The 26480-nt window shown below is 37.1% G+C and overlaps 1 protein-coding gene across 1 annotated transcript; it reads left to right on the forward strand.

Moving 5' to 3' along the window:
- The first annotated feature begins 1745 nt into the window (after positions 1-1745).
- On the forward strand, positions 1746-25191 carry ATP6V1B2 (ATPase H+ transporting V1 subunit B2). The gene is made up of 14 exons (XM_027092105.1): positions 1746-1909; positions 8144-8199; positions 12685-12783; positions 13862-13955; positions 14087-14164; positions 14635-14774; positions 15108-15209; positions 15587-15684; positions 16337-16460; positions 18045-18195; positions 19634-19716; positions 21321-21425; positions 22281-22410; positions 24363-25191. Exons 1-14 carry the CDS (start codon positions 1774-1776, stop codon positions 24500-24502), a joined length of 1536 nt encoding a protein of 511 aa, XP_026947906.1. The 5' UTR covers positions 1746-1773; the 3' UTR covers positions 24503-25191.
- The last annotated feature ends 1289 nt before the right edge of the window (positions 25192-26480 follow it).

Raw genomic sequence — 26480 nt, forward strand, 5'->3', positions numbered from 1 at the left:
TTTGTCAGATATGCACATATAGGTATATATGTAATTTTCCTGAGGATAAAGCAAGTTCCTAGGAATAAAATATTTGAACCTGATACCATCAAATTGCTCTTCTAGACACCAATTATGCTTTTAGCAATAAAATTTGAAAATTCTTTTTTTCTTATACTCTCGACAACTTTTTTTTTGGGGGGGGTGAAGTAGAAAAGGATAGCTTTATTGCATTACCAGGCAAAGGAGGACACAGCAGGCTCCTGCCTCGAAAAACTACGTGTCCCTACTCTTGACAACTTTGGACATTAGTTAAAAATTATAGTCATTCCCATGAATTAAAACAAAATGGCACCTCATATTATTTCGCCTTTTTTTTTTTAAATTATAAAGGCATACTAAATGATGCTAAATCTCACTCAAAATTAAGGAGTACTTGCTTCAGTGGTTTGGTTCAAAAGGGCTATGGGTATATGTAACAAAGGTCATGGAGATGAGATGCCCCTAAGGAGAGTTTAAATAACTAAGTAATGATCACTTCATTTGTAATATGACACCATCATATACAGTTCAACCCCTACAATTTTCACCTATGTAAGAAAGCTTATTGTTTTCCATTAAGCATATATCTTCCCATTATATCACAATGGTCTTCTAATGGCCAAATAAAATGGATACTTGTAGTACTCCTATTACTTCCCTTCTCGTCAGTTTTTGGCATTAACAGTACAGTAAGCCCTCTTTAAGATTTTCTCTTCTTTTTGCTTCTAGAACATGTGCTCTGCGTTCTCTCCAACTCTAGTATCACTCCAAGTTTGATTTGATTACAAGATACTCTTCCTTGGTACATCCCCTCCCCTTAGTGATCTCTTAAAAGTTGGCCTTTAGTATCTTCCACAATACATCACACACTCTCTGGCTTATCTCTTCTATTTTCATATTACTAACATGGTGATAAGTTATAAATTTTGATCTTGACTTAGCCCAGATAGCTTCTCCTGGGATAGTTACCTATTTAGTTGAATAGAAATCTCATTCTGAATATTCCACAGGAAACTTAACACATCCCCAGACAATTAGCTTTTCTCTTTTCCTCCTCTACCACCAGCAAAATTCCTCACTTCCTTCTCTGTGTTCTATCCGGTAAACAACAACACAATCAACAAATCACTCAGGACCCAAGCCTGGATTGACACCTTCCACAGCCAGCTAATCATTCTTGCATCGGTTCTAACCCTCAAATAGTTTTCCAACACATCCCACTTTGTCTTTCACACTACTACCACCACCCTAAAACAGTCCAATATATGTTTTTTGAAGGGACACATGAGTGAATGTATTGGAAAGGAAGATGATAAAGAGAGAAATGATGGCACCCGGTTCCCCATATTAATATCCACTAGAAGAGGTTTTAGATTCTGTCTTTCAAAGTGTTTTTTTAGAACTTGAGTTCTCTTCATTCAATGTCATGAAATGCCGCTGAAGTTTTCTTGCACGAAGTTGCCTTCCTTCCCTCTCCCTCCTTTCTTCTCCTTCTCCCTTAACTCTTGCCTTTCTCTGGATCCCTCTCCCTGGCCCGGCGTCCTCCTCCCAGCACGCTGGTCAGCTCCTCTCGCGGAGGGCTCGGGTTTAGCCCCGCCTACGCGGAGCCCAAGTCACGAGGCCGCGGGTCGGGTGCAGCTCAGTGGGCGGGGACTCGTCAGCGCGCATGGGCGGAGCGGGGCGCGGGCTGCACCAGCTATATCTGCGCCTGCGCGGCGCCGCTGCTGGGCCAGTCGGGACGGAGGAGACAAGATGGCGCTGCGAGCGATGCGGGGCATCGTGAACGGGGCCGCGCCTGAGCTTCCCGTATCCACCAGTGGGCCCGTGGTGGGGTCTCGAGAACAGGTGCTGGCAATTAGCCGGAACTACCTCTCCCAGCCTCGTCTCAGTGAGTATCAGAGAGCAAGACGAATCCTGTCTTTGCTCTTAGCCCAGCCCCTTGCTCCCACTCACCTGCTTAGCCAGAGGGGTGGGATGAGGGGGTTGTTTTTCCCTCTCGCGTCCCCCTACTCCGACGTCTCTCTCTTGTAGGCGATTTGAGTGTACCTTAATTTCCGTGCCAGGGGTGGGCTAAGGGGAAGAGCACCAACGGGAACTTTTTCCAGGGTTGGTGGTCTCCTGGCTGTTGCCCCACCGGTGCTCTCCAGTTTCCCGAGGCTGGAGCATGCTCAGGCACTTGCTTCCTGTCTCTGAGCGAAGGCCACTTCTTGCCACTCTTATCCTAATCTTCTGCTGACCTCATTTGGATCTGCAGGGGTCGAGGGAACCGCCCCTCCCCTTCCCCCTGCCTCGGGTGTGGACCTCAGGGCAGGTCCTGAGATCCTGCCTAGGGGGACGGTGTAGTGTCATCGCTGACGCACTCAGGCCTTTCGTGGATGGAGGTCAGGCCCACAGCCAGAGGGAAATGTTCTTCAGTGGAGAAGCTGCTCCGCAGGACGACACCTAGATATCAGAGAAAGCTAGAGCTGAAAAGTACCCTGCGGGTCATCTAGTCTAACCCTCTCATTTTACAGTGAGAAGCCTAAGGTTCTGAAAGGGACAGGGCTTGCCAGGCTTTAGACCCCTAATTACTGGCAGAGCAGGAAAATTCCAGGTTTCTTAATTCTTGCTGGACCTTTTTCTGCCATTAATTTGATTGCAAGGCTATCTTGGAGAAGACAAGAAGCTTTGCCCATATTATTTAGCAAATATGCAAAGCATATGCATAAGCATGTTTAAGTGGTGTGATTGTAAAAAGACCTTAATAAACCAGGCTTAAGTGGACTGTTCAGCAGTTTCGAAAGAAATGGTTCTTGATGACTAAACAATAAAATTGTGTAGCATCAGACCTCTTCACAGTTTCCTTAGGAACCGGGGATGAGCACTGGAAGTAGACTCTTTAAAACTTAGGAAAGCACCTGATGTTTTCCAACGTGGTGAGACTGTATTTGCACCGGTTAATTGCCACAGCACCTCTCTGTGGGTGGCTCATTGGTTAACAAGAATTTCAGATGAAGGGTTTCAGTCTGAGCGCTCTCCTGCCTGACTAATCCCATCCTCATCAGTCAGTGGGTCAGGTCATGTGGCAGCACTGCAGTGTAAGGAAGAAAGAAAAGACTTGATTCTATGGTTTGCAGAGATGTGTTTTTTTTTAATTGAAATATAGTTGATTTATAACGTTGTGTTAGTTTCAGGTGTACTGCAAAGTGATTCAGTTATATATATTATATATGTATATATATTCTTTTTTAGATTTTTACCCATTAGAGGTTATTACAAGATATTGAGTATAGTTCCCTGTGCTATACAGTAGTTCCCTGTTGGTTATCTGTTTTATGTATAGTAGTATATATATTTTAATCCCAAACTCCTAATTTATTCCCCCCATGTGCTTTCTATAATGGGAATTATTTGCATTAGAGAGTGCTTGTTGAGAGTTTACATGAGCTGAATGTTTCAAGAAATTGACAGATGTTGCATTCTTATGACAATAAATTTGTGCCTAACAGTTACAAATACTCTTTTTATGAATTGCATTTGTATGCTTTGCTGTTCTTTGGGTAGAACAGATAGACATTAGTGGTGCTTCTAGGAAAAGATTATAAGGGGCAGTAGTCATTTTTCCATATAATTATTCACTCCATCTCAACTCAGAGTATCAATTGAAATAATAACATAGTTCAAAGAGTACTCCATGATTGAGGTTGTAAACCCTTAAGGGAGATGAGTATGATTTCTCAACATTCTGTGTGTGCTTAGCCAGTGACTGAAGAACTTCTCCAGATGAGATTCCTCCTGACAACATTGTTGCGACATAATGCTTAAAACTGAAACTTCAGGGTTCAGGAATCCTTTTTGTATCCTCAGTGCCTAGCGCAGTGTTGGCACATAGAAACATTGTGTTTTGTAATTGTATAACTGGCATTTAAACCCCTTGCTCTGATAGTTTAGTATATGGATCTTTAATGTAGATGGAACCAGAGTAGGGAGTTGGGGTACTTAGTTTGAGTTTCACTTCTGTGTCTGGGTTATTCTAAAAAGCACAAATGATATCATACTTAGGCTAACAGCTAACTGCATTTGAATGTCATCTTTTTCCTGTATTGCCACATTCTTGATTCGAGTTAACACTTTTAATTGCTTCTGAATAAATATTAACTTCTTAATTTTTCTGATTAAAGATCGATGTTACCATCCTAGGTAAAAAGTTATAGTTATTTAATGTGTGCTTTTTGAACAAAGGAATGGAATATTGGCAGTTCCACTGTACAGATTGGATCCTGGGGCCATTAACAAGAGATGGAAAATGAGATATGCAGGCTTGAAATAATCTTGAGCACATTAGTTGAATTTCTAAAGTCACAATGAAAGAAAACTTGATTTCCTTTTAAACTTTGAGCAAGGTTCAATAATATACGAAGAACTTTTGGATGTTAAACGTTTTAGATTAGATAATCTCCTTTGTTCTTGAGATCCTAGATCAACTAATCTTAGTTTCTTATGTCACAAAGCAGAGTTAGCCTCAGTGAAAAGTCCAGTAAAGGAATGGTCGGCCTGCCTTTTTCCAGAACCTCTCCCTCCTTGCCCACTACAAAGTGTGGGTCTTTACTTTTCTTGCACAATAGAAGATGATTGTTCCGGTTTTGTTTTGCTAATAAGGTGGAGGCTGAAGGACTAGATCTCTTATTGTGCAATGACTGTCGAATGTTCTTTTTGAAAGTTTCACAATCATTAAGTAGTGTTAGTTCTGTTGAACAATCTCATATCCTATAGGAGGAAGAGGATGTCATCTAACAAAATATGTGCTTCTTAAAATCTTTGTAGATTTTGGGTTTTAAATGTCACTCCATAAATATTTATTGTCTTCATAAATATTCAGGATCAAAGATGTAAACACGTGTCTGCTGTGTTTTCAGAAGTTCTGATCATCCCCTGCAGACCCAAGTTCTTCTTCATTTGAAATTTTCAAGAGAAGAGTGGTCATTATTGTTTCTAAACAGAAATATTTATGTGATTTGTGAATGGGTATTGACTTTTTGAAGATCAGCTTTATGTCTTTGGCAGCTTTAATCTAAATTGTTGTCTCTGCTTTGGACTGTTAATACTAATGGTGAGAAAATCTGGGTAAACATTGTTGCGAGATAAAAGGTGGTATTTGATATTATTTTCTCTTCTTGTTCCCCCCCCAGTAGTTTTACTGTTGTGGAAAGGAGCTATAGTTTGTATATAAACTGTTTTCTACTCCCTATTTGTAGTCCAAGTGCTAGGAACTGTGTTATCTCCATATTTTTAAGTTATACTGGAGACTAAGGGTCATAGAGTATAAACTTAGAATTGGTGGTGGGGGGGGCACAAACAAACAAAAATAATTTTAATCCTGGCTCTTCCATTTAATAACAGATTTCTCATAGATGTAGTTTAAGTGTGGAGTAGGTCTATCAGCCTTGCCTACCTCCCAGTGTTTTGTGAAACTGAAAAGGTAACCTATCTGAAGATGCTCTGTAAAGTGTGAAGCAGTTTCGTTTGGTAATATTTTTTATTTAGTTTGGATTATAACATTTATTAGTTTAGTTTGCATCCCATTTTAATTTAAACCAAGCATGTTGCTTAACCTCTGGTTTGTACCTGAAGTGGTCTCCTCATGCTTTCCAGTGACAGAAAACTGCTGAAGCATCTCCATTAGTTTCTTCCTTTCCTGTTTTAACTTTTCTAGTGGCTACACTCCACTGGAGAAAGGTTGTTTTTCAGTAATGATACAAGAGTGCCTCAGACCACAAAAAATGACCAGTTCAGTTTTAGAATTTGAGCTGTAGCACAGAATCAAAGAAAAAGTGACTGGAGGCAGACGGTGTAAGTTCAGATCCTTAGGCAAGTTACTTAATTTCTGAGAATCATTTTTCTCTTGTAAAACTTGGAATAATATTTGTTAGGCTTATAGACCTGTTATGGAGTTTAAAAAAGAATTCCTGACAAGTACTTTTTAAATGTGTATTGGTAGTTTTGTTATTAATTAATTCCAGTGGTTACTAGCTTTTTTAAAGGCTACATACATTGTTGCAAATTTAGAGACTGCTTTTGATGAAGTAGAATCTTGCCTTCTATAGTTGAAATCAACTTGATTCACTGTTTCCAGGAAAAGCAATGACTAGCATTTCTTTTTTCTTGGTCATGCTTTTTGCCTTGTGACTGGCAAAACTTCATAATTTGAATGAGCTTGAATTTAAACATGAGATTCTTAAGGATCATTGTTGTAGAGGTTAAAAGTTCAAAGGAGATGCAAATCTTGTCCGGAAAGTAAAGAGAATTTCAGAACCTGAAGCATTTTACTGATGTTACATTTTATTCAAAACAGTTGCCTGTAAATCTCAAAACTGAATTCTCACACCTCCACTGGCCCACTCCCTACTCCCATTCCCAGCCGTTTAGGTTTTGAGAAGGTCTTTGTTTCTATAGTTTTAAAACCCGTGTGCCAAGAAAACATGTTTCTAATGTAGTTCACTTTGCATATCCACATAGCAATTTTAGAAAGTAATTGAAAAACAATATGTGGATTCTTTTAAAATGAGAACAGTGAGGGACTTCCCTGGCGGTCCAGTGGTTAGGACTCGGGCGCTTTCACTGCCATGGCGTGGGTTTAATCCCCAGTTGGGGAGCTAAGATCTTGCAAACCGTGTGGCGAGTCCAAAAATAAAAATAAAATGAGAACAATGAAGAAATTGTTTTAGGGGTAGGACTTATTTTTAAGAGTATTAGATTATTTTAAAACAATGGAGAGGATTAACATAAAAGTAGCAGAATATGTGACAACTGGGATATTTCTAATAATCTTGGAGGCATGATTAATTTGTTTACGTTGCCATCCATTCAAGTAGCTTAACATTTAAAATTTGTGACTTGCTTTTTATCTAAGGTTGGGGGAAAAAAAGTAATTAGGGGCCTCTGTTGACCATTACAACTGCAAATGTATTCAAGCAAATATTTGGTGTGAGGATTTAAAGGTCCTCAGTATGAAGACTAGGGTTCCTAACAGTGCTTGCCTGCCCTGTCTCAGTGTTTCTACCAGGGCACTTGCTTCCTGGCTAAAGAAATTATGTTTTTAAATTCTGAAGCCCCTTGAATGGACAGACTGGTTATTAAATGGTTTCCTCATTCTTGGGAGTCTACATTCATTTCAGAAATTTCTGTCTAAGATGTCATAAGAAATCAAGCAAGTGAAAAATTCCCAGTTGGTTGACAGCTTCTTACACATTATTTTAGGTCTTGTAAACACTTATTTCATTTGTGTTTTCAGCTTTTCTGATTATGAAATTTAGTTAATTCTGACATTGTTAGAATTGCTTTCCTGAGTGTTCTGATTTATACTTGATTACCATTCATTATACTCGGCATGTATGTAGGTGTGATACAATTCAATGATAGCTACCTCCTTTCTAAAATGAGAGATTTGGGTAGTTTCTTGCTAGGGCATAATTTGCAGTAGAAAATATAAGCTTCTACAATGACAGTAACGCTTGACTTTTTTTTTTTCTTTAAAGGATGCTTATGTGATCTCTGGCCTTTAATTCCATCCGCCTTCATAAACTCTTTTTTTTTTTGTAGTTTTTATGATACTATTTAATCATGGCATTTTATCTTAACAGACTACATTTTGTCAGATTTCTTTTGTGAGTTTTGTCACTTCTGCTTAAAGTTACGGATTCCCTTCTTCTTCTCTATCTACTTTGCTAAGTGGTACCTTTTCTGTAAAGCTTTTTCTTTTCTAAGTAAGGACCATTGCAGGGTCTTTCCTGTGCTCTCACACACCCTCAGCACACCTCTGGTAGAGCCCTTACCTCCCCCTTCTCCATATAAAATTGTGAACTCTTGTGGGAACTCTCCCTCTTTACCTTTGTTTTTGTATCCTGGGTCCTTGAAACAATGTGACTTATAGTAAGAATTAAAAATGTTTTTGGTTTGATGAAGGGGATTATGAGAACTTGTACAGATGCAGGCATATTTTATAAATTTGGTAAAAAATTTCATACTTTCTGAGTGCTCCATATAATAGATATGATAGAGAGAGGGGTTTTTTGGTAATACCAGAGAGATCATTTAGACTGTTGTCCTGTTTGACAAGAACTGACTCTTTTGTGTTTCTTTCCAGCATACAAGACAGTATCAGGAGTTAATGGTCCACTAGTGATCTTAGATCATGTTAAGGTAATACCACTATCATTATCGTCTAACCATTTATGAAGTTAAAAGCATAGTATTAAGTACTGTTTAGTACACTTTAAATCTTTTGTTATGATTTTTTTAAGCCATTCCTTGATCGGAATGTCAGTGCTATATGGAGACAAGAATTTTAGGTCAGAAGTCAGAAGATGGGATTCTAGTACTGGATCTGTTGTGGAATCTGTTTGTGGCTTTGAGTCCCTTGTCTGTAAAATTTAAAATTTTATTTGTTTGTTAATCATACCTCACAGGTTTATTAGGAAAACAACAGTAAAGTATAGTATACTGTTATACTTGTATACTGTATACAGTATATATAGTATACTGTTATACTTGTTACATTTTTGTCTTCTCTACTAAATTTTAAGGTCTTTGAGTGAGTAAACAATGTTACTTTTGTCTTTGAGGGCCTGATAACTGGTATTCAAGTAATGAATAAACAACAGATTATCTCAACAGTGACTAAAACCATAAGCAGAGAATAGTTTTTACTTATTCAGTTTGTTGAAAGATGCTTTAGTTACGTGGGGTTTTTGTTAGCCACACCTATACATAAGAATTATCTTAGAAAAAGAGGCATAGAATATAGTCTGTAATTGAATAGACCTCACCCTAGGTGAAGCCTCCTGCCTGAGTTCAGTGATTAAAATATCTTCAGAGATAATTTGTATAATATGCTCTGTAGAACAGTAATTCTGCATTGGTTGTTGTTGGGAGTGGATGGGGGAAAGGTACACAGTTATTAGTTTGTTGAGAGAAGTAATGACAGAAGTATGTTTGGCATGTGGCCCCTCTGGAAGCAGAAAATAAATTGAAAAACATTTCTTAAAAGAAAGGGCAAAGTGAACTGTCTCTTCAGCTTTATCACTAAGATATTTTTGTGCATGACAAGGTACCTATACAAATTAATTGCAAGATTAAGCATATAGCTTCCTCCTGGCCACAGTTTCATACTAGTCTGCAGTTTGATTCAAAGCCTCAGTATACAAATTGTACAAGGTTTAGGCAGCTGCCCGTTAATATTTTGTGAAAGGATGAAGCATACACTTTTATTTTTTGAGGAAGTATTGAAAGCATTATTTGCTTCTTTGTCCTTTATTTCTTCTTTTTTATATACTTTCTATTGGATAAAATTTTTGACTCATATTTTAAAAATATGAAGCTTTTATATTAGTAAATATATTTTCAAAAACAGTTAAAAGTATTCATGCTTCAACTATGTTAAGTGCTGAACTCAGCACCAAAAATACACAATACAAATACATAAATGTCTAATTGTTAAGTGCTATGAAGGGTGAGTGCAGGATGCTATGAGAGTCAATAATGGGAAGGACTTAGAAAACATCTTGGAGGAAGTAATTTTAAGAAAGCTGAAAAAGTTTTATTGAATGTTTGTTTCGGGTATAACTCCAGCTGAGGAAAAAAGTTTATGTAGTTGTAAGAATGGCTTTATACCACCAGATTTAAGAGTGTTTTTTTGTTTGTTTTTAGTTTTTGGCTCCTGTTTTTAACTTAAGGCATACAGATAGTATCAAGGAATGGATAATTTTATACAAATTGTATCAGAATAGATGATGATGGAGACTGCTGTCCAACTCATTTTCTGAAGGTAGCGCATCTTTGATTTCCAAACCTGACAAAGGATAGTATCAGAAAAGAAACAGTGTAGCTAATCTCATTCACAAGCACAGATTCCAAAATTCTAAATAAAAATGTTCTCATGTATTGGATATTAGCAAAAATATACTTTAAAAAATCAACAGGGCTTCCCTGGTGGCACAGTGGTTGAGAGTCCGACTGCCGATGCAGGGGACGCGGGTTCGTGCCCTGGTCCGGGAAGATCCCACATGCCACGGAGCGGCTGAGCCTGTGAGCCATGGCCGCTAAGCCTGTGCGTCCCGAGCCTGTGCTCCGCAACAGGAGAGGCCACAACAGTGAGAGGCCTGCATACCACAAAAAAAAAAAAAAAAAAAAAAAATCAACAGAATTATGACAAAGTAGAATTTATCCCAGTAATACAAAGATGATTTGATATTAGCAAATGTCAGTATAATTCAGGTCATTCATAGATTAAGCTAGAAAAAGCTTACGCTCTTCTCAGTAAATACAGAAAATGTATCTGATAAAATTATTTGTTTCTAAAAAAAAACAAAACAAAAGAAGAAGGAGGTCTTAGAAATAAGGGATAGAACAAACTTTTAAAACCTCTTAAAGGATAACCACCATAACTTACAGCAAACAGCGTATTTAAGGAGAGACTCTAGAAACATTCCCATTTAAATCAGGAACAAGATGAGGACACCTGTTGTCACCACCGCTATCCATCTTTGTTCTGTCTTTGTGCTTGGACCCTAACCAATGCTGTGGGAAAAAGAAATTAGGGGATAAAGGGATTAAAAAGGAAAAGGCACAGCTGTCATCATTTCTTGGTAGTATGATTAATTAAACAGAAAACACAAGTCATTCAGTGGACAAACTATTAGAAACAATGGTGTAAAACAGTGTTGCTGGATGCAGATGATGTCTATAGAAATCAGTAGTGTTTTGTATGCCAGAAGTAACTACTAGAATAATTAGGAACTTTTTACAAAAAACTGTGAAACTTTGTTGAAAGACATAAAGGAAGACTTCAAATAAGTGCAGATTCCACGTTCATGAATGAAAAGGCTCAGAATAGAAAATATGTTGATGCTCTCCAGGTAACAAAATCAGTTAGAAATAGAGTAAGAATAAAAATTTGGTGAGGGAGTAAGCAGATATTTCAGTGGAGCAAAGTTAAGATTCTTAAAACCAACTCTTCTCACACCTGAGAATTTGACTTGGTAAGTGATAAAGGCTACATTACAAGTCGTGCTACTTGTAGCACAAATTAATTTGTGCTACTCAGTAAATATTGTTGGGGTATTTGGCTTCCTGTATGAAAAAATAAAAATGAGAAAAATAAAATTACGTACCAAAAATAAATCCAGATGGATTAAAGACCAAAACATGAGAAACCTATCAGAAGACAATATAGAAAACCATTTTTATGACTTCAGATTGGAAGGTTTTCCTACACAAAAGACACAAACCATAAAGGAAAACAAGTCATTTTATTGCAAAAACTTCTGTATGATAGTATACCATAAACAAAATTAAAAGACAAAAAAGACTGGGAGCAGATATTCGCAAAAGAATATCCGACTCAGAATCTATGAAACTTATCTAAAAGTAAATAAGAAAAAGCAGATGTAGTTGAAAAGCGAGGAAAAGATATTAATAAGGCTATTATAGGAAATGAAGTCTGAATTGTCAGTAAACCTGAAAAGATGCTCAATATTAGTAGAATCAGGAAAATGCAAATTGAAAGATACTATTTTTTATTTTATCAAAATGGTAAAAATTAAAGTTTAATAATACAAGATTGGCAAAGATGTAGGGAAAAGATACTTATCTATACTACTAGCGAGTTTGTAAAGTAAAAGGTTCCTTTGCAGAGTAATTTCACATAAAAATGGACACAGCCTATAGCGCACCACTAGGTAACCAGATACCTTAGGGAAACTTGGGCCCGCATGTGAGAATGTTCATTGCAACATGTTTGTAGTAGTATAAATTTGGAACAGCCTTGAACACCAGTGGTAGAAGAACAGCTGAATAAAATGTAGTGTCACTTGGTTTTAACTATATCTGTTCTAACATTGATTCTAGATGCCCGTTTATTCATATTAGCATCTCCAGAATCAAGTGTCCTACAGTCAGTGTTGATTCACGGATGCATTGGCAGATGTTTTCCTTCACCTCACACAAAGTAGTGATGCATTTTTCAAAAGATTATGTTAATAAAATAAGGTAAATACTACTATGACAGATCCAAAACATACGGTCAAGTGGAAAAAAAAAACGAGTTGCAGGATGGTATATTTAGTATGTTATCATTTAGGTAAGTGAAACACTACAGTATATTTTTGGAAACATGCAATTTAAAATATTAAAAATGGATTAGAGGAATACATTTCTGGTTAGGAGAGTTAGATTGAGGAGGGAATATTAGCATTATTTATTATAATAGTAATTATTTTATTGTTTAGTTGCATTTTATTCCTGTCCTCCCAAAGTACAAGGTGATTACACAGCCCAGAAGCAAACATCATTTCTGAGTAGTGGGAACATAGTTTTTTAACTTTCTGTAGTCTCAAAGCTTAAAAACATATACACAGAAGGAAAGAATTTAATTGCTGTGGTTTCATAGATTTAAGATCCTTCCCTCTGTACCTTATGTTGCATTTGCCAGTATATGTGCCAGTGATAAGTGTTTTAAGGACTTAAACTACCTGAGGATATTCTAAACTCTGGATGTATACCTGTGTGCTTTGGGGAGGTATGGGGTCTGCATGTGCATACATACTGTGAAAGACATAGAAGCATATAGAGTATTTTGAGGAGCTTTTAAAATGTTGGTTATTGAGCCTTTATTTTTTTCCTATTTAGTTTCCCAGATATGCTGAGATTGTGCACTTAACACTACCTGATGGCACAAAGAGGAGTGGGCAAGTTTTAGAAGTTAGTGGTTCCAAAGCAGTGGTTCAGGTAAGCATCACTTTCAAAACCTGGCCAGTTGAACGTTTTTCTGATCACAACAAACATAAGAAACATCAGTAGTTCTTTCTGGTAATTATCACATAAGTATACAGATCTTCATCAACTTATAGGTGGGGTGACATCTTGATAAACCCATCATAAGCTGAAAATATTGTAAGTTGAAAATGCATTTAGTACACAGAACCTACCGAACATCATAGCTTAGCTTAGCTTACATTAAAGGTGCTCAGAACACTTATATTAGCATACAATTGCACAAAACCATATAACACAAAGCCTATTTTATAATAAAATGTTAAATATCTCATGTGATTGTTTTGAAGTACCGTTTCTACCGAATGTGTATTGCTTTTGCACCATCACAACCATGAAAATCTTAAGCCAGGGACCCGACTTTTTACTGGCTATGAGGGAAGAAAAGTATTTTTTCATGTTTTCTTGCTAAATGCCAGCCACCAATATCCATTCTAGCCCAATAGCTCCACTGGTAAAATGGCTTTTTAAAAAAAAAATTTTAATGGATAAAATGAAACAGATAGTCACATAGAAGGAGAGAGATGAAAAGTAGAATTCAGAGCTTATGGGCTGAAACCAAAACAAGATCTGAGTCTCCTTCTTTAAATTGTCTCTGATAATGCCTAGTTTTTAATGTTACTGATTATAGGAAGTGCCGGTTTTCTCAAATAACATATTGCTCTAAAAAGTAGATCTGGAGCAGAGGTCGGCAGAATTTCTGTAAGGGGCCAGATAGTAAATTTTTTAGGCTTTGTGAGGGTTTTGCCTCATGTTCTTACGCTTTTTCTTTCCTTTTTTTTTTAAAAAAAAACAATCCTTTAAAAATGTGAAAACCATTCTTAGCTTGCTTGATGGATTTGGCCTGCAGGCATGACCCTGGTTAAGAGGTTGGCAATTTGGTTCATCGTCCACCATGAACACTTCTTTATTCATAATACTAAAAGTAGTCTGTACATTGATGTATTTTACTTTATAAGGGCTGACAAATAAATCTTAAGCGCTTATGATCTAAATTCCTTATGCCCTTCTGTTTACTTTTCTTTCTTGATAGGTGTTTGAAGGGACTTCAGGTATAGATGCCAAGAAGACATCCTGTGAGTTTACTGGGGATATTCTCCGAACGCCGGTGTCTGAGGATATGCTTGGTAAACGGATATTATTATTCATTCTGAGCAGAGATCTGTTTCCTTTTTAACGTATTTCCGTGAAGTCTTTGTGAAGATTATGCATATTTGAGCCATTGTCCACTCTGTACTGTCTTGTTACTGTTTAACAGGTCGGGTGTTCAATGGATCAGGAAAACCCATCGACAGAGGTCCTGTTGTACTGGCTGAAGACTTCCTTGATATCATGGGTAGGGACAGAAAATCGATTTCTGTGTTTTGGGGAAAATAGCATCTATCTATCTTATACCTTTGTCAGATAAAGGGTGATTTTTATGATACTTTAAGTAGATAACCAACATATTCCATGTTTGATTAATTATTTTTTGTTTACTATTTAATAAATTTATTTTTCCTAGAGGTTATCTTAAAATTTTATATTTTATTTATTGTAAAATATCACCAGGATATATCTGAAATGTAAAAGCCATAATGGCTTTGAAATTAGGATTTCTCTCTTATTTGCTATACCTTGCATTTCACTTTACTACCATATAATTTGTGAATCTACAAAAGATTAATGGAAAAAAATATTTAAACAGTTTCAGATTTCAAAAATAACTGATTTTTTAAGAGTAGAAAGAAATGCTTTATATGCTTTGTATGGTTGTAGTCTTAATGTAGAGACATAGTAAAATTTTCCCTTTTGGAAATGCATTAGGCCAGCCAATCAATCCTCAGTGTCGGATCTATCCAGAGGAGATGATTCAGACCGGCATTTCGGCCATAGATGGCATGAACAGTATTGCTAGGGGGCAGAAAATTCCTATCTTCTCTGCTGCTGGCTTACCGCACAATGAGGTGAGAACTAGAATCTGTTTGGTATGAAATTCAAGAAGAAAGAATTTCTGAGTGCTTCACTCTTAGTGAGAAACCAAATATAGGATTTTCAAGGTAAATACCCAATGTTACTGTTTATATAATCCAATTACATTGACTCTTCATCCACACATATCTGACTTCTTCCTTACTCTTAGGAATCTGCAAAAATTACAAAATAGTTTTATTGAGTAAAGCCCTTTAAGACAACCCAGTTTCATTTATGATTACAGTTCCCCAAAGTTTAGGGTAAAAGTTACTGTTGTAGAAGTATTATTTTAGATTTTAACTTAGTTCTTTTGTACTCCTCATCAGATTGCAGCTCAAATCTGTCGCCAGGCTGGTTTGGTAAAAAAATCCAAAGATGTAGTGGACTACAGTGAGGAAAATTTTGCGATTGTATTTGCTGCTATGGGTGTAAGTATTATCTTTTTCTGTTTTAGTATGAAATGTAAAATTGCTTGTGTTATTAGAACAATGTAGAAAACTGCACATATATTATTCAGTTTATCTCTAGGCGGAGAAGTTGCAGCTTGGCATTTTGGGCAAACCATGGAGTAGTATTTAGCATTTGACTATGGAATGTAAGAATAATTCCCTTTGTGCCCAGAGCAAGCTGTTTACTCTGTTGGCTTTTGTGAACGTTCTGGGGGTACTTGAACCTTTAAAAGAAGGAGCGTGCAGATCTATAGCTTGGCCTTCATCAGAAATAAATATTGGGGGGAAAAAAAAAGAAAGAAAGAAATATTGAGCATTTTTCTTCTCCCAGCACTGATGAAGTCATTGCCATTTAGGTAAACATGGAAACTGCCCGGTTCTTCAAATCTGACTTTGAAGAAAATGGCTCAATGGACAACGTCTGCCTCTTTTTGAACTTGGCCAACGACCCAACGTAAGTAAACAAAGAATAGAGCTATTTTCCCCCTGTTCATGCAAGCTTCTGGTCAAAAATGTCACCTTACACTAAGGAGGTAGAACATTACAGTGAAAGCTACACAGGCCTAGGTATGAGATAACCGTATTTAAATTCCAGCTCTGCTTCTTGCAAGTTACTTGGTTTTGGGTAAGTCACTTAGGTTCTGAAGCTCAGTGTCTTCTTTCATAAAATGTGATAAATAATACTTGTCTCACAGGGTTGTTGTACATATTAAATGAGATAATAGTATAAGTTACCTAGCACACAGTCCATACTCAGTAAATTACCTTTTCCTCTTACCTGCAAGATCTGGCCCCTACGTCTTTCCTCCCTTTCTCCTTCTCTCTCTCTTCTTTTCTTGCTCAATTTTGAGAACTATATAGTTCTGACAAATTATGGGGCATTTATAAAATAAATCAATTTAGCTGTGTAGCACTAAGTAATTCTTATTTTGTAAATACATAAAAGAACTCTGCCTTACTTAAGAACTTTTAAAGTAATAATTGCTTAACCTTCCTCAATTTATGTGAAACTTTAAAAGGGAGACTGTACTATTATTTCTGGAATCATTTTGTTTTGTTTTTGGCCTTTTTGTTTGAGTGACTTAGGACTTAATGTTTCATTTCAGTATTGAGCGAATTATCACTCCTCGCTTGGCTCTAACCACGGCCGAGTTCCTGGCCTATCAGTGTGAGAAACATGTATTGGTTATCCTAACAGACATGAGTTCTTATGCTGAAGCACTTCGAGAGGTAATTTTTTTCTTAATTAAAATGGATTATCTTGTCAGGGATTATCTTGTCCCTCTACAAGTTTTCTTTTTTTTTTTAAAATCATGTTTTTTTAAATGCATTGCTCATATATTAGTAGAATACCTTAATTAATCAGAAAAGAAAATATTACTTTTGTCAACCTAATTGAATTAGAGGATGAGATTTAAATTATTAGCCTATTTATCATACTCTCACTGTCTCCATTGATTAAGACTGGATTCTTAGAGTAAATGATGCAAGCTGTTTAATCAGTTACTCTCCAAGGTAGTTCTGTCTCTGTCCAGACTGTCAGTTTTCAGCCCTTTTCAAGAGCTTCATTTTTAATGATGTAAATTTTTATTTATTTCCATAAGTGAAGACTACACTCTGGCAGAACCCTCTTCAGAACTTTTTTTTCCTTCAGAAAGCTCAGTGATTATTTAGAAACAATGTAAGATTCTAGCACTTACCATCCAGAAGTGTGGGGTGTTTGTTCTAATGCAAGTTACTGAAATTTTGAGTTACTTGCTCTTTTAAGTGTGCAACAAAGGGAAGAAGACTTCTGAAGAGACAGCCTATATAAATATCTAGCCTAAGATTCCCTAAGATCCATCATCATATCTCACTCGGCTACAGTGTTTTTTCATTGAAGGACTTCTTTTCTCCCATCCATCACAAATACTTTTCTAAAAGGCAGTAAAAATAAGTATTAGAAAAGTGAAAATTAAAAAAAAAAAACGATTTACAAACCCTTTTATTAGTAGTATTAGATTCGACAATTATTCTATCAAATTGCCGCTAAAGTTTTCTATATGTTTATCTTGCTTTCTACATTATCTCCTTACAAATTGATAAAAGCTGGTCTGCAGGCCACACTTTGAGTAGCACTGCTGGAGCATACTCTTGGAGGAACCAGAGTAGCAGTTAGAAGCTGGGCTTAATGATTTACAGTTCTTGTTGGCTGTAGATTAAAATGTATGCATATATTCTAGTGTGCCTGTCTCTAAGAGAAAGACCATTTATTACTATTCTTATCTTGTGCGGTGATCCAGGGAAATTATCTGGCCCTTGATTCCGGTTGTAAGTTGGGGTTAATAACATTAACTTCCTCATAGGGTTGTTGTGAGGATTAAATTAAATAATGTATGTAAAATGCATCAGATGATTTCTGATATATGTATTTCCTTCCCTTTTGATCTTTTCAGGATTAGCTTATGTAAATCTGGCAAGATCCATAACGTGAAGTAAATCTTGTGAACTGAGAATGTTCTCTTAGTTTTAAAATGTACTACCTTTGATTTATAAAATTGCAAGCAGATTTTCTTCTAGCAAGCTATTTGAAGATTTGTGTTATGGCAGTATGATTTTAGCAGAAAACTGTGGTCCCCAATTGTCAACATTTTTGTTGCAGAATAATCTGAATTTATGTTGCTAGATTTTTCTTAATCATTTATAGAGGTGATATTTAAAATGAACAAGATATTTCCAACTTTGTAATTTGGCCTGTTCAAACAAATGTGTTCTAACCAAGCTTTAATTTTCATTTTCTGGTATGTGATACTGTTCTCCTTGACTCACTGTCAGGTTTCAGCAGCCAGGGAAGAGGTTCCTGGTCGACGAGGTTTCCCAGGTTACATGTATACAGATTTAGCCACAATATATGAACGTGCTGGTAGAGTGGAAGGTAGAAGTGGCTCTATTACTCAAATTCCTATTCTCACCATGCCTAATGATGGTAAGTTTAGGGTCTTTGGATTATAGCATCCCTAATCGTTGTAAGGACTTTGATTTTAAGAGAGAAGACCATCTATCTTTTTGAGTTGAAGTTCTTTTGAGAGTTTATCCTCCAGAAGTTTACCTTACCTAGTGATTTGTTTCTAATAAAATTTTTCATTTCAAAACTACCCATAATAATTATTCTTTTGTAGAAAAATTTTCTTGTACTTCTTATTTATTAGCTAGTATTTAGTGTCTACTGTTTGCAGGACACTGGTCTAGATGAAATGAATTTTTAAAAGATTTATGGGCTCTACTTAATGTAAGCTACTCATTCTAGGTGGATATTTTTTAAATGTATGTGCATCAGTAGTTTAAGGTAGCTTAAGTGCCAGATATAGAGCACAGATAGTAAATGCCACGAGACTCTAGAGATAGAACGATCATCAAAGGCTTGCTAAAAATTACTTGGTTTTATCATGTGTGTCTAAGTGCACAGTGCAGTGCCTGCCTGGATGTATGCCCAGCAGCCCCCGGGTGAGACTTTCAGCATTCCCCTTATGTTAGTGTCTTTTTATCTTTATCTCAGTCTTTTAAAAACACTTCTTCAAAATATTTTCAGAAACAGTAATAACTCATTATAACTGAGCACTGTTCTAAGTGTTTTGTAAGTTTTGACTCATTTGATCTTCATAGCGACTTCTTAGATGCTCTCGTGTGAGGCACAGAGAGGTAAAGTGTCACAGTTAGGAAGTGGCGGCTTTAGAACCCAGGCAGTCTGGATACTACCTCTGATGTGAAAATGATTTGTTCCCAGGAAGCAGCTACAAAATTACTCTCTGTAATTTAACAGACTTAGAGGTGTCTTGCTCTGTGGGACCTGCTTGGTGCTGCCTGTGTAGTGTTGCTTAACTTGTTTAGCCTCTCTGTATTTTCCATGTTGAAATGTTATGTATCCCTCTGGGATAGCTTATGGATGAAGAATGTTCTCTCAGTCTACATCAAATTGGCAAATCTCTGCAAATGAGCTTTGTGTTTAAAATGGAACTTTATTTATATTTGGGGGAGAGAGAGCATAACTAGGAGAAATAGTACTTTTTATGAATAGAGCTAATTTAACTTGTGTCGACACGTGTCTAACTGTGCTGCCGCCAGATAAGTTAGACTGGCCAATACGGCAACCTCTAGCCACATTTGGCTGTTTAAATTCTAAAGTTTATTAAAATCAGATAAAGTTTGAAATAAAGTTTTTCAGTCGCATTTAGCCGCATTTCACATGTTCAGTAGCCACATTTGACCAGTGGCTGCCATATTGGACAGCACAGATAAAGAACTTTTCCATCATCACAGCAAACTATTTTATATAGCACTGTTTTAAGTAGTGCAGATTGACTTCCTGTGGTTTTGTTTTTATGAGATGGACACTTTAACTAACATCAGGTGTCTTTCTCTGGTAGATATCACTCACCCCATCCCTGACTTGACTGGATATATTACAGAGGGGCAGATCTATGTGGACAGACAGCTACACAACAGACAGGTATTTGACAGTTGAACGATGCTATAAGCCTACAGATCTATTCTTCAGTTATTCTTTAGTGACTCTGACTTTGCTCTTAGGAATTATTTATTTAGAAAATATAAGCAAGAGGGAAGAGATATGGGAACATATGTATATGTATAGCTGATTCACTTTGTTATAAAGCAGAAACTAACACACTATTGTAAAGCAATTATACCCCAATAAAGATGTTAAAAAAAAAAAAAGAAAATATCAAATTGCATTGTTTTTAATATGGCTATAAAATTGTCATTTCTGTAATACTAAAATCCTGGTGTGGAAAAAAGTGCCAGAATTAAGAATTAAATTTCCACTTTCTTTATTATGACTTAAAATGGAGTGAGTTGTTCAAAGAACTTTTTTGGGTCTTCTGTTCCATAATGGTATAATCTACTTTTGTTATTAATACAAGAACAGATTTTTCAGAGTTTTTTCTTTGTCTTTTATTGTTAAAATTTTTAAAAATTGAGGTATAATTGACGTAACATTACATTAGTCGCAGGTGTACAGTGTCATGATTTGATATTTGTATATGTTGCAGAATGATCACCCCAGTAAGTCCACTTAACATCCACCACCTCACATAGTTACAAAATTTTTTTTCTTGTGATGAGAATTTTGAAGAGCCACTCTTCTAGCTCCCTTTAAATATGTGATACAGTATTATTAACTTACATAGTCACCATGCTGAAAGTTCCATCCCCATGACTTAACTCATTTTATAACTGAAAGTTTGTACCTTTTAACCTCCCTCACCCATTTTGCTCACCCCTCATCCCCTGCCTCAGGCAGCCACCAGTCTGTTCTCTATCTGTGAGCTTGACATTTTGTGAGATTATATGGTATTTATCTTTTTCTGTCTGACTTATTTCACTTAGCATAGTGCCCTAAAGGTCCATCCATGATGCTGCAAACAGCAAGATTTCATTCTTTTTTATGACTGAATAATCAAAAACAGATTTTTTATTGGTTCTTTAATAGATGCCAGCTTCTGATATCAGCTTTTAGGTGAAATTATTGTGTTTTTTTGTTTGTTTGTTTTTTGTTTTTGTGGTACGTGGGCCTCTCAGAGCCGTGGCCTCTCCCGCCGCGGAGCACAGGCTCCGGACACGCAGGCCCAGCGGCCATGGCTCACGGGCCCAGCTGCTCTGCGGCATGCGGGATCCTCCCGGACCGGGGCACGAACCCGCGTCCCCTGCATCGGCAGGGGGACTCTCAACCACTGTGCCACCAGGGAAGCCCTATTGTTAATCTTTTTATGTGTGATTTTATGAGTCAGAGTTCAGAAGACCATTTGGATTTGATATTATAGGCAGATGTTGAAAATTCAGTTTTTTAATATAATCTTGTACTATTTTGTAGATTTTACCTTTTGGATTTGATTCTCAAAAGAAATCTTAACCTGTAAAATGTTTCTTCCTTTTCTTATCAGGAAAAGATATTAGGAATCATCTAGGAAACAAATGTAGCAGTGTTATGCAATTTAAGCAATAAAAATGAGTTTCAAAATCCTCCTTTACTACCAGTAAAGCTTGAATTTTGTACTTAAATATAATATTTTCCCCCTTCCCCTTTTACCCAAGATTTACCCACCTATTAATGTGCTGCCCTCGTTGTCGCGGTTAATGAAGTCTGCTATTGGAGAAGGTATGACCAGAAAGGATCATGCCGATGTATCTAACCAGCTGGTACGTATGTTTTCTCCAGGATGGTGTTTAAAGAAATGAATACTTTCTCAGTTCATTCTGCTGTCTTAGACCTCTCGTCTTTCTTCCATATCACTTTTCTTCTCCCCCATCAAAGTAGAATTTTAATATAGAACATATAATATAGAATAGTGGAATACAGAAACATTCATTAGAGCCTTTTTCATAAGGATAACTGCTCATGACAAAGATTAAAAATCACATGCTTGAAACCCACCTCTAATGCTGTATGAGGTAGTTTTTAAATAAAAAAGGCATAAGACGATTAAGTTTTTATTAGTAACCTTAATTATAGAGTATTTCTGAAAGACTATTCTAACTAATTTTTTGTTTAACATATTAGGCAATCACCAGAACGCTAAGGGATACAGCTGTATATATTCTATGAAATCCTTGGTTGCTATAGTCCTGAGATTGTATACCAAGCATAATTAAAGAAAAACACATTTGACCTTAAAGTAGAAATGATAAATAAACCCAGTGATAACACAGATATTTTTTTTTTTAATAGAATTTAGAGATGGATTTCTCCTATTGTGTAAGTTGTGATTTTTAAATGCTCTACAAAATGTAAGCTCACTGGTATATTGAGGGAGTGTATTTTTTGTAGAGTGTTAGTAATGCCTATGTACTGCATGCTTGAAGACTCCTTTCTTAGTGAGACTACGTATAATAAAGTCTTTCCAGTACTTGCATATGAACTTTATGTGAATTATGTTTGGAAATCATGTGAAATACTGTGAAGATAGCTACAGCAATACACTTACATAGCCCAGAGTACCGTTACCATTTATAAAACCTTATCTCTGTTCGTGTAAACCTTTTTTTCCTCTTTAGTATGCATGCTATGCTATTGGTAAGGATGTGCAGGCCATGAAAGCCGTAGTTGGAGAAGAAGCCCTTACGTCAGATGATCTGCTTTACTTGGAATTTCTGCAGAAGTTTGAGAGGAACTTCATTGCTCAGGGTAAGATTACTGTTTTCCTATGAATAGAAACAGCATCATATGTAGTTTTGAGGAGGACTTCCTTCCTAGTCTGAGAGAATTTACATTGGTCTCCATACAGTTTTCCTTCTGATTAGAGAAGAGGTTCTTCCAGCCGCCTGCCATGTCTTTGTTCTTAGCCCTCTGGTTCCTTCCCCTGTACCTTCAATTTCTTTATCCATTTATTTAGCTCCTGTCTTGTGTTTTCTCTTCCTTAGAACCGGCCTTCTGCTCTCCTGCCTCCATTGCCACTTCTCCTCCCTCTTACCCTCTCTGCAATGCTCTCCTCTGGCTTTGGGGGCTTTGGACTTTTCCTGTCCATCTATTTTCATCCTCCTGATTTCTCATCTTCCTGCTTCTTAATTGTTAGTGTTCCCAAAGGCTTAATTACCTGTTCTTTCTGTGCTTTTTTTCCCCTGTGCTGATGACTAACTTCCTATGTATGAGCCTTTCCCCTCTTTCTGAAGCTCTAGTCCCACATCTTGAGCTAGGAAGCCTTTGTTTATGCCACCATCCTCTCTGGCTCAGCGTGGTGAGAACCAAAGTATTTTCCCAACTGACCACCTGCCTAGCAATTCCCTTTTCAATTTCTGTCTACCTCTGGCATGACCATTACCCTAGTTAGCCCAAGCTCAGGCATTGGGCATTCTTAACCCTCTTCATTTATTCTCCAGTCATCAAATATTTGCTAATTTGCATTGTTCTTCTTTAAAACATCTTATCCTGTTCTCTTTTCATTCCTATTAAAAAAATTTAGGCTGGTGTTTCTCAAAATTGAATATGCTTTTGAATCTACCAGGGATCTTGTTGAAATGCAGATTCTGATTCGGTAGATCTGGGTGGGGCCAGAGAGCCTGTATTTTGACAAGTTCTGGGTTATCTTGAAGCTGCTGATCTCTGACCACTCTGTGTGTCCCAAGACCTAGTCCAGACCTTTGTCCCATCATCCTTGGCCGTTAGTGCCAGCATCTTCACCAGTCTCCCTGACTCTCTCTATGCCATTGCCAGGGTAAATTTAGTATTAATTTTATTGATTGTCCTTCTGTTAAAAAGTCTATAATGGTTTTTATTACATAGCATGTGTAGGGCTTTCAAGCTATTTTGTTTGTTCTTTTCCCTGCCACCCCTGCTAATGCTGGTAAACTCTATTTTTGACCTCAGTGATACTTACAAACGATGTGTTTATTTTGGAATAATGCATCAGCTACACACTTAGGATTTGTGCGCTTTTCTATTTATGTGATACATTTTTTAAGTAACATTAAAATCCCCAGAACGTATGATAGTTGGGTTTTCTAAAAAAATAAAAAATAAAAAATTACACAGAACCTTAATATCTTAAAAAGATAAAAATTGTTCTGGTAGACAAGAGATGCAGAACTCTAGCCACTCTAACTCCTTAGTTAAAAAATGAGATTTATTTGCAGGATAAGAATGATTCTGCTATTAAGAATAATAATAGCAATAGCAAGTTTGAAAACTTTCACACGGACCTATTCAGGTGCTTAATGGGCATTTAAGGCCTTCTGAGTATCTGTACTAGCCTCCTTCAGGTCAGCCTGTGTTCCTGGGAAACTGCTTTTCTCACTACTCTCTGGACAAAACTCTGGGTCTGGTTTCCATTATTCAGTGGAGTGTGTTTAGATCCCACCCGTTGTTAAACACACACAACACACGCGCACACACACACACACACAGCCGCCGAACGTCTCGCCTGTGGGCTTTCTCCCTTTTCTCTGGTTCCCAGGGGTACTTATTGTCTAGACCCTCATTTCCACATTAAGTCACATCCAGTCCTGGGAGACCTAACTGCTTTGTGTCTCTTTTTATACTTCATGCTTACAGTGCTAGTTCCATAACAGAATAAATTTTGAATAATGCTGAGAAGTTGGAAGCACTTGGCCTTTATTCATCTAATCTCAATTTTTTGTAAGGTCCATACGAAAACCGCACTGTCTATGAGACTTTGGACATTGGCTGGCAACTGCTCCGAATCTTCCCCAAAGAAATGCTGAAGAGAATCCCTCAGAGCACTTTGAGCGAATTCTACCCTCGAGACTCTGCGAAGCATTAGCTGCTACTTCATCGCTGGCTCGATGCTCTTGTGAAATACTGGTTCTGTTTTCTTTATTCCTTTTGCACTCCCCCATCCCCACCTTTGTGTTGGAGTTTACTGTGTTACCCTGTAATTAAAAACAAGGAATAGGTAACATATTGTGCCAGTGTTGCAATGTTTTAAACTGCTAACAGCCTTTAAAATATCCCCTGTTCAGAAAACCTGGAACTTCAATGCTTTGTTTAAAGTAGCTGAGGGTTGGAGGTGAAGTTTTCTTACTGATGTGTGTATTTGTACATAGTGGTGTAGTTAGCTGCCTAGTGTCCTCATTATTTGGGTCTCTCAGACCTTCCTTGTCCACCCCCTCAAGAGTATCACTATCTGAAGTTATAATGCTTTGATCTCCAAACTAGAGACAAGATAGGGTCTGAAAGACGCTTCCTCTCAGAGCCAAGACACTTTCCTGAGCACTTGTTCTTAGATTTTGGTGTGCCTCTGGGTCTGTGCTGCTGCTCTAAGCAGATGGTTTTTACTGTCCACCTGCTGTTTCCTGTTTAATGAATAGATTAGAAAAGGAGTTTCCTTTTCCTCTTTGGTACGGATAAGTTTCAACTCCTGTTTCTTACTGTTCTCCCTCCCTCTGAGTAACACAGAATCGTGCAGGTTTTGCCCAACTGGCCTTGATCTGATAGTAGTGAGATGCCCTGTCTTGATGATCCTTACTGGGTTTCCATGCAGAGGAATCATAAGTAAAATAATTAATAGAATTGTTGGTTGGAAAGAGTTGGGATACAATTTTTTAAGAAAGAAAAACCTATATCGGTTCTACATTTGGACATGCTAACAGTGGTTTTAAGTTTCTAAAGTGTTTACCAGATGCTAAAGCAAGGTGGGGAAGAGAAAGCTCTTCTGTGTATGGAATTTTTTTATATATATAATCTATGGATATTTTAAACTCTGTTAGATAGCAGCCTTTGGAAAATCCCCTATTTGGTCCTGCTTTCTGACCTATCTGCCTTTTCAGGGTAATCTTGTGGCACAAGTGATAGCATTTAAAAGCTTTAGTCTTTTAATTCCTCCTCCTTCCTGCTGCGAGCCCTGAGCTGTCTTCTATGCACTTCTGACATGTCTACTGTTTGGTCTCTCTGTGTTCTTTGTTACTTGGGTGCAATAGCAACTTCTCTGTGCATTCCATCTTTCTTTCAAGTTGTGTAAAGTTCTTCATTTTTTTTCTCTGAGGGTGTAGGGGTGGGGGGAGTCAGCATGATTATATTTTAATGTAGAAAATGTGACCTGGATATAAAATGAAAATAAATATTAAGTTAAATGGAAGTTACCTAAAGTGACTCTGTATCTTCTAATCAGAAAAGCAATAGCAACAAGCAAATATATAATAATGCATCTCTCTTTGATTCACAGTTTTGAACATCATAACCAGTATTGTGAACCAGCCCCTTGATTCACAGTATTATGAACCATGTCCCCTTTACAGGGACATGGCCCATGTTTTGTACCCTCTGCCTTTTAGGCTGCCCTTTCAAGCTCTTTTCAGTAATACCTTTTCCAACATATTGTAGTTTGATCCAAGGTTGACAGTTACTAAGGTGTGGGGTTTGTCTGTTTGTTTTGTAGATCATTAGTGGCTGTAAGTTCCCTGAAACTTGAAGTTTTGATTCAGGGTCCATTTAGCATTTTCGAGAGTTACTAAGGTGTTTTATAGCATTCTTTGTTTCAGACATTCTCAGGACCTCTAGAGCCTGTCTGCCATGAATGAAAGAGGGTAATAAATAGAAAATGAAATACATACTGACGCAAGCCAAAACTTGCTTCAAATAAAATCTGAAATAGATGGTCCAGTAGATAAAGAAAACATACTGGTTAAAGCACAGGGATGTGGCATCATGGTGGCCTCCCGTTTCTTTCCCCTCTTCAACTCAGAGTGACATTTAGGACATGTAGGGGAAGAGGCTCAGTCATAGCAAGAGTAGGTGGACCT

This window comes from Aethalodelphis obliquidens, unplaced genomic scaffold (assembly GCF_003676395.1).
Source record: "Aethalodelphis obliquidens isolate GAN/ISIS:26980383/991018 unplaced genomic scaffold, ASM367639v1 scaffold74, whole genome shotgun sequence".
Lineage (NCBI taxonomy): Eukaryota > Metazoa > Chordata > Mammalia > Artiodactyla > Delphinidae > Aethalodelphis > Aethalodelphis obliquidens.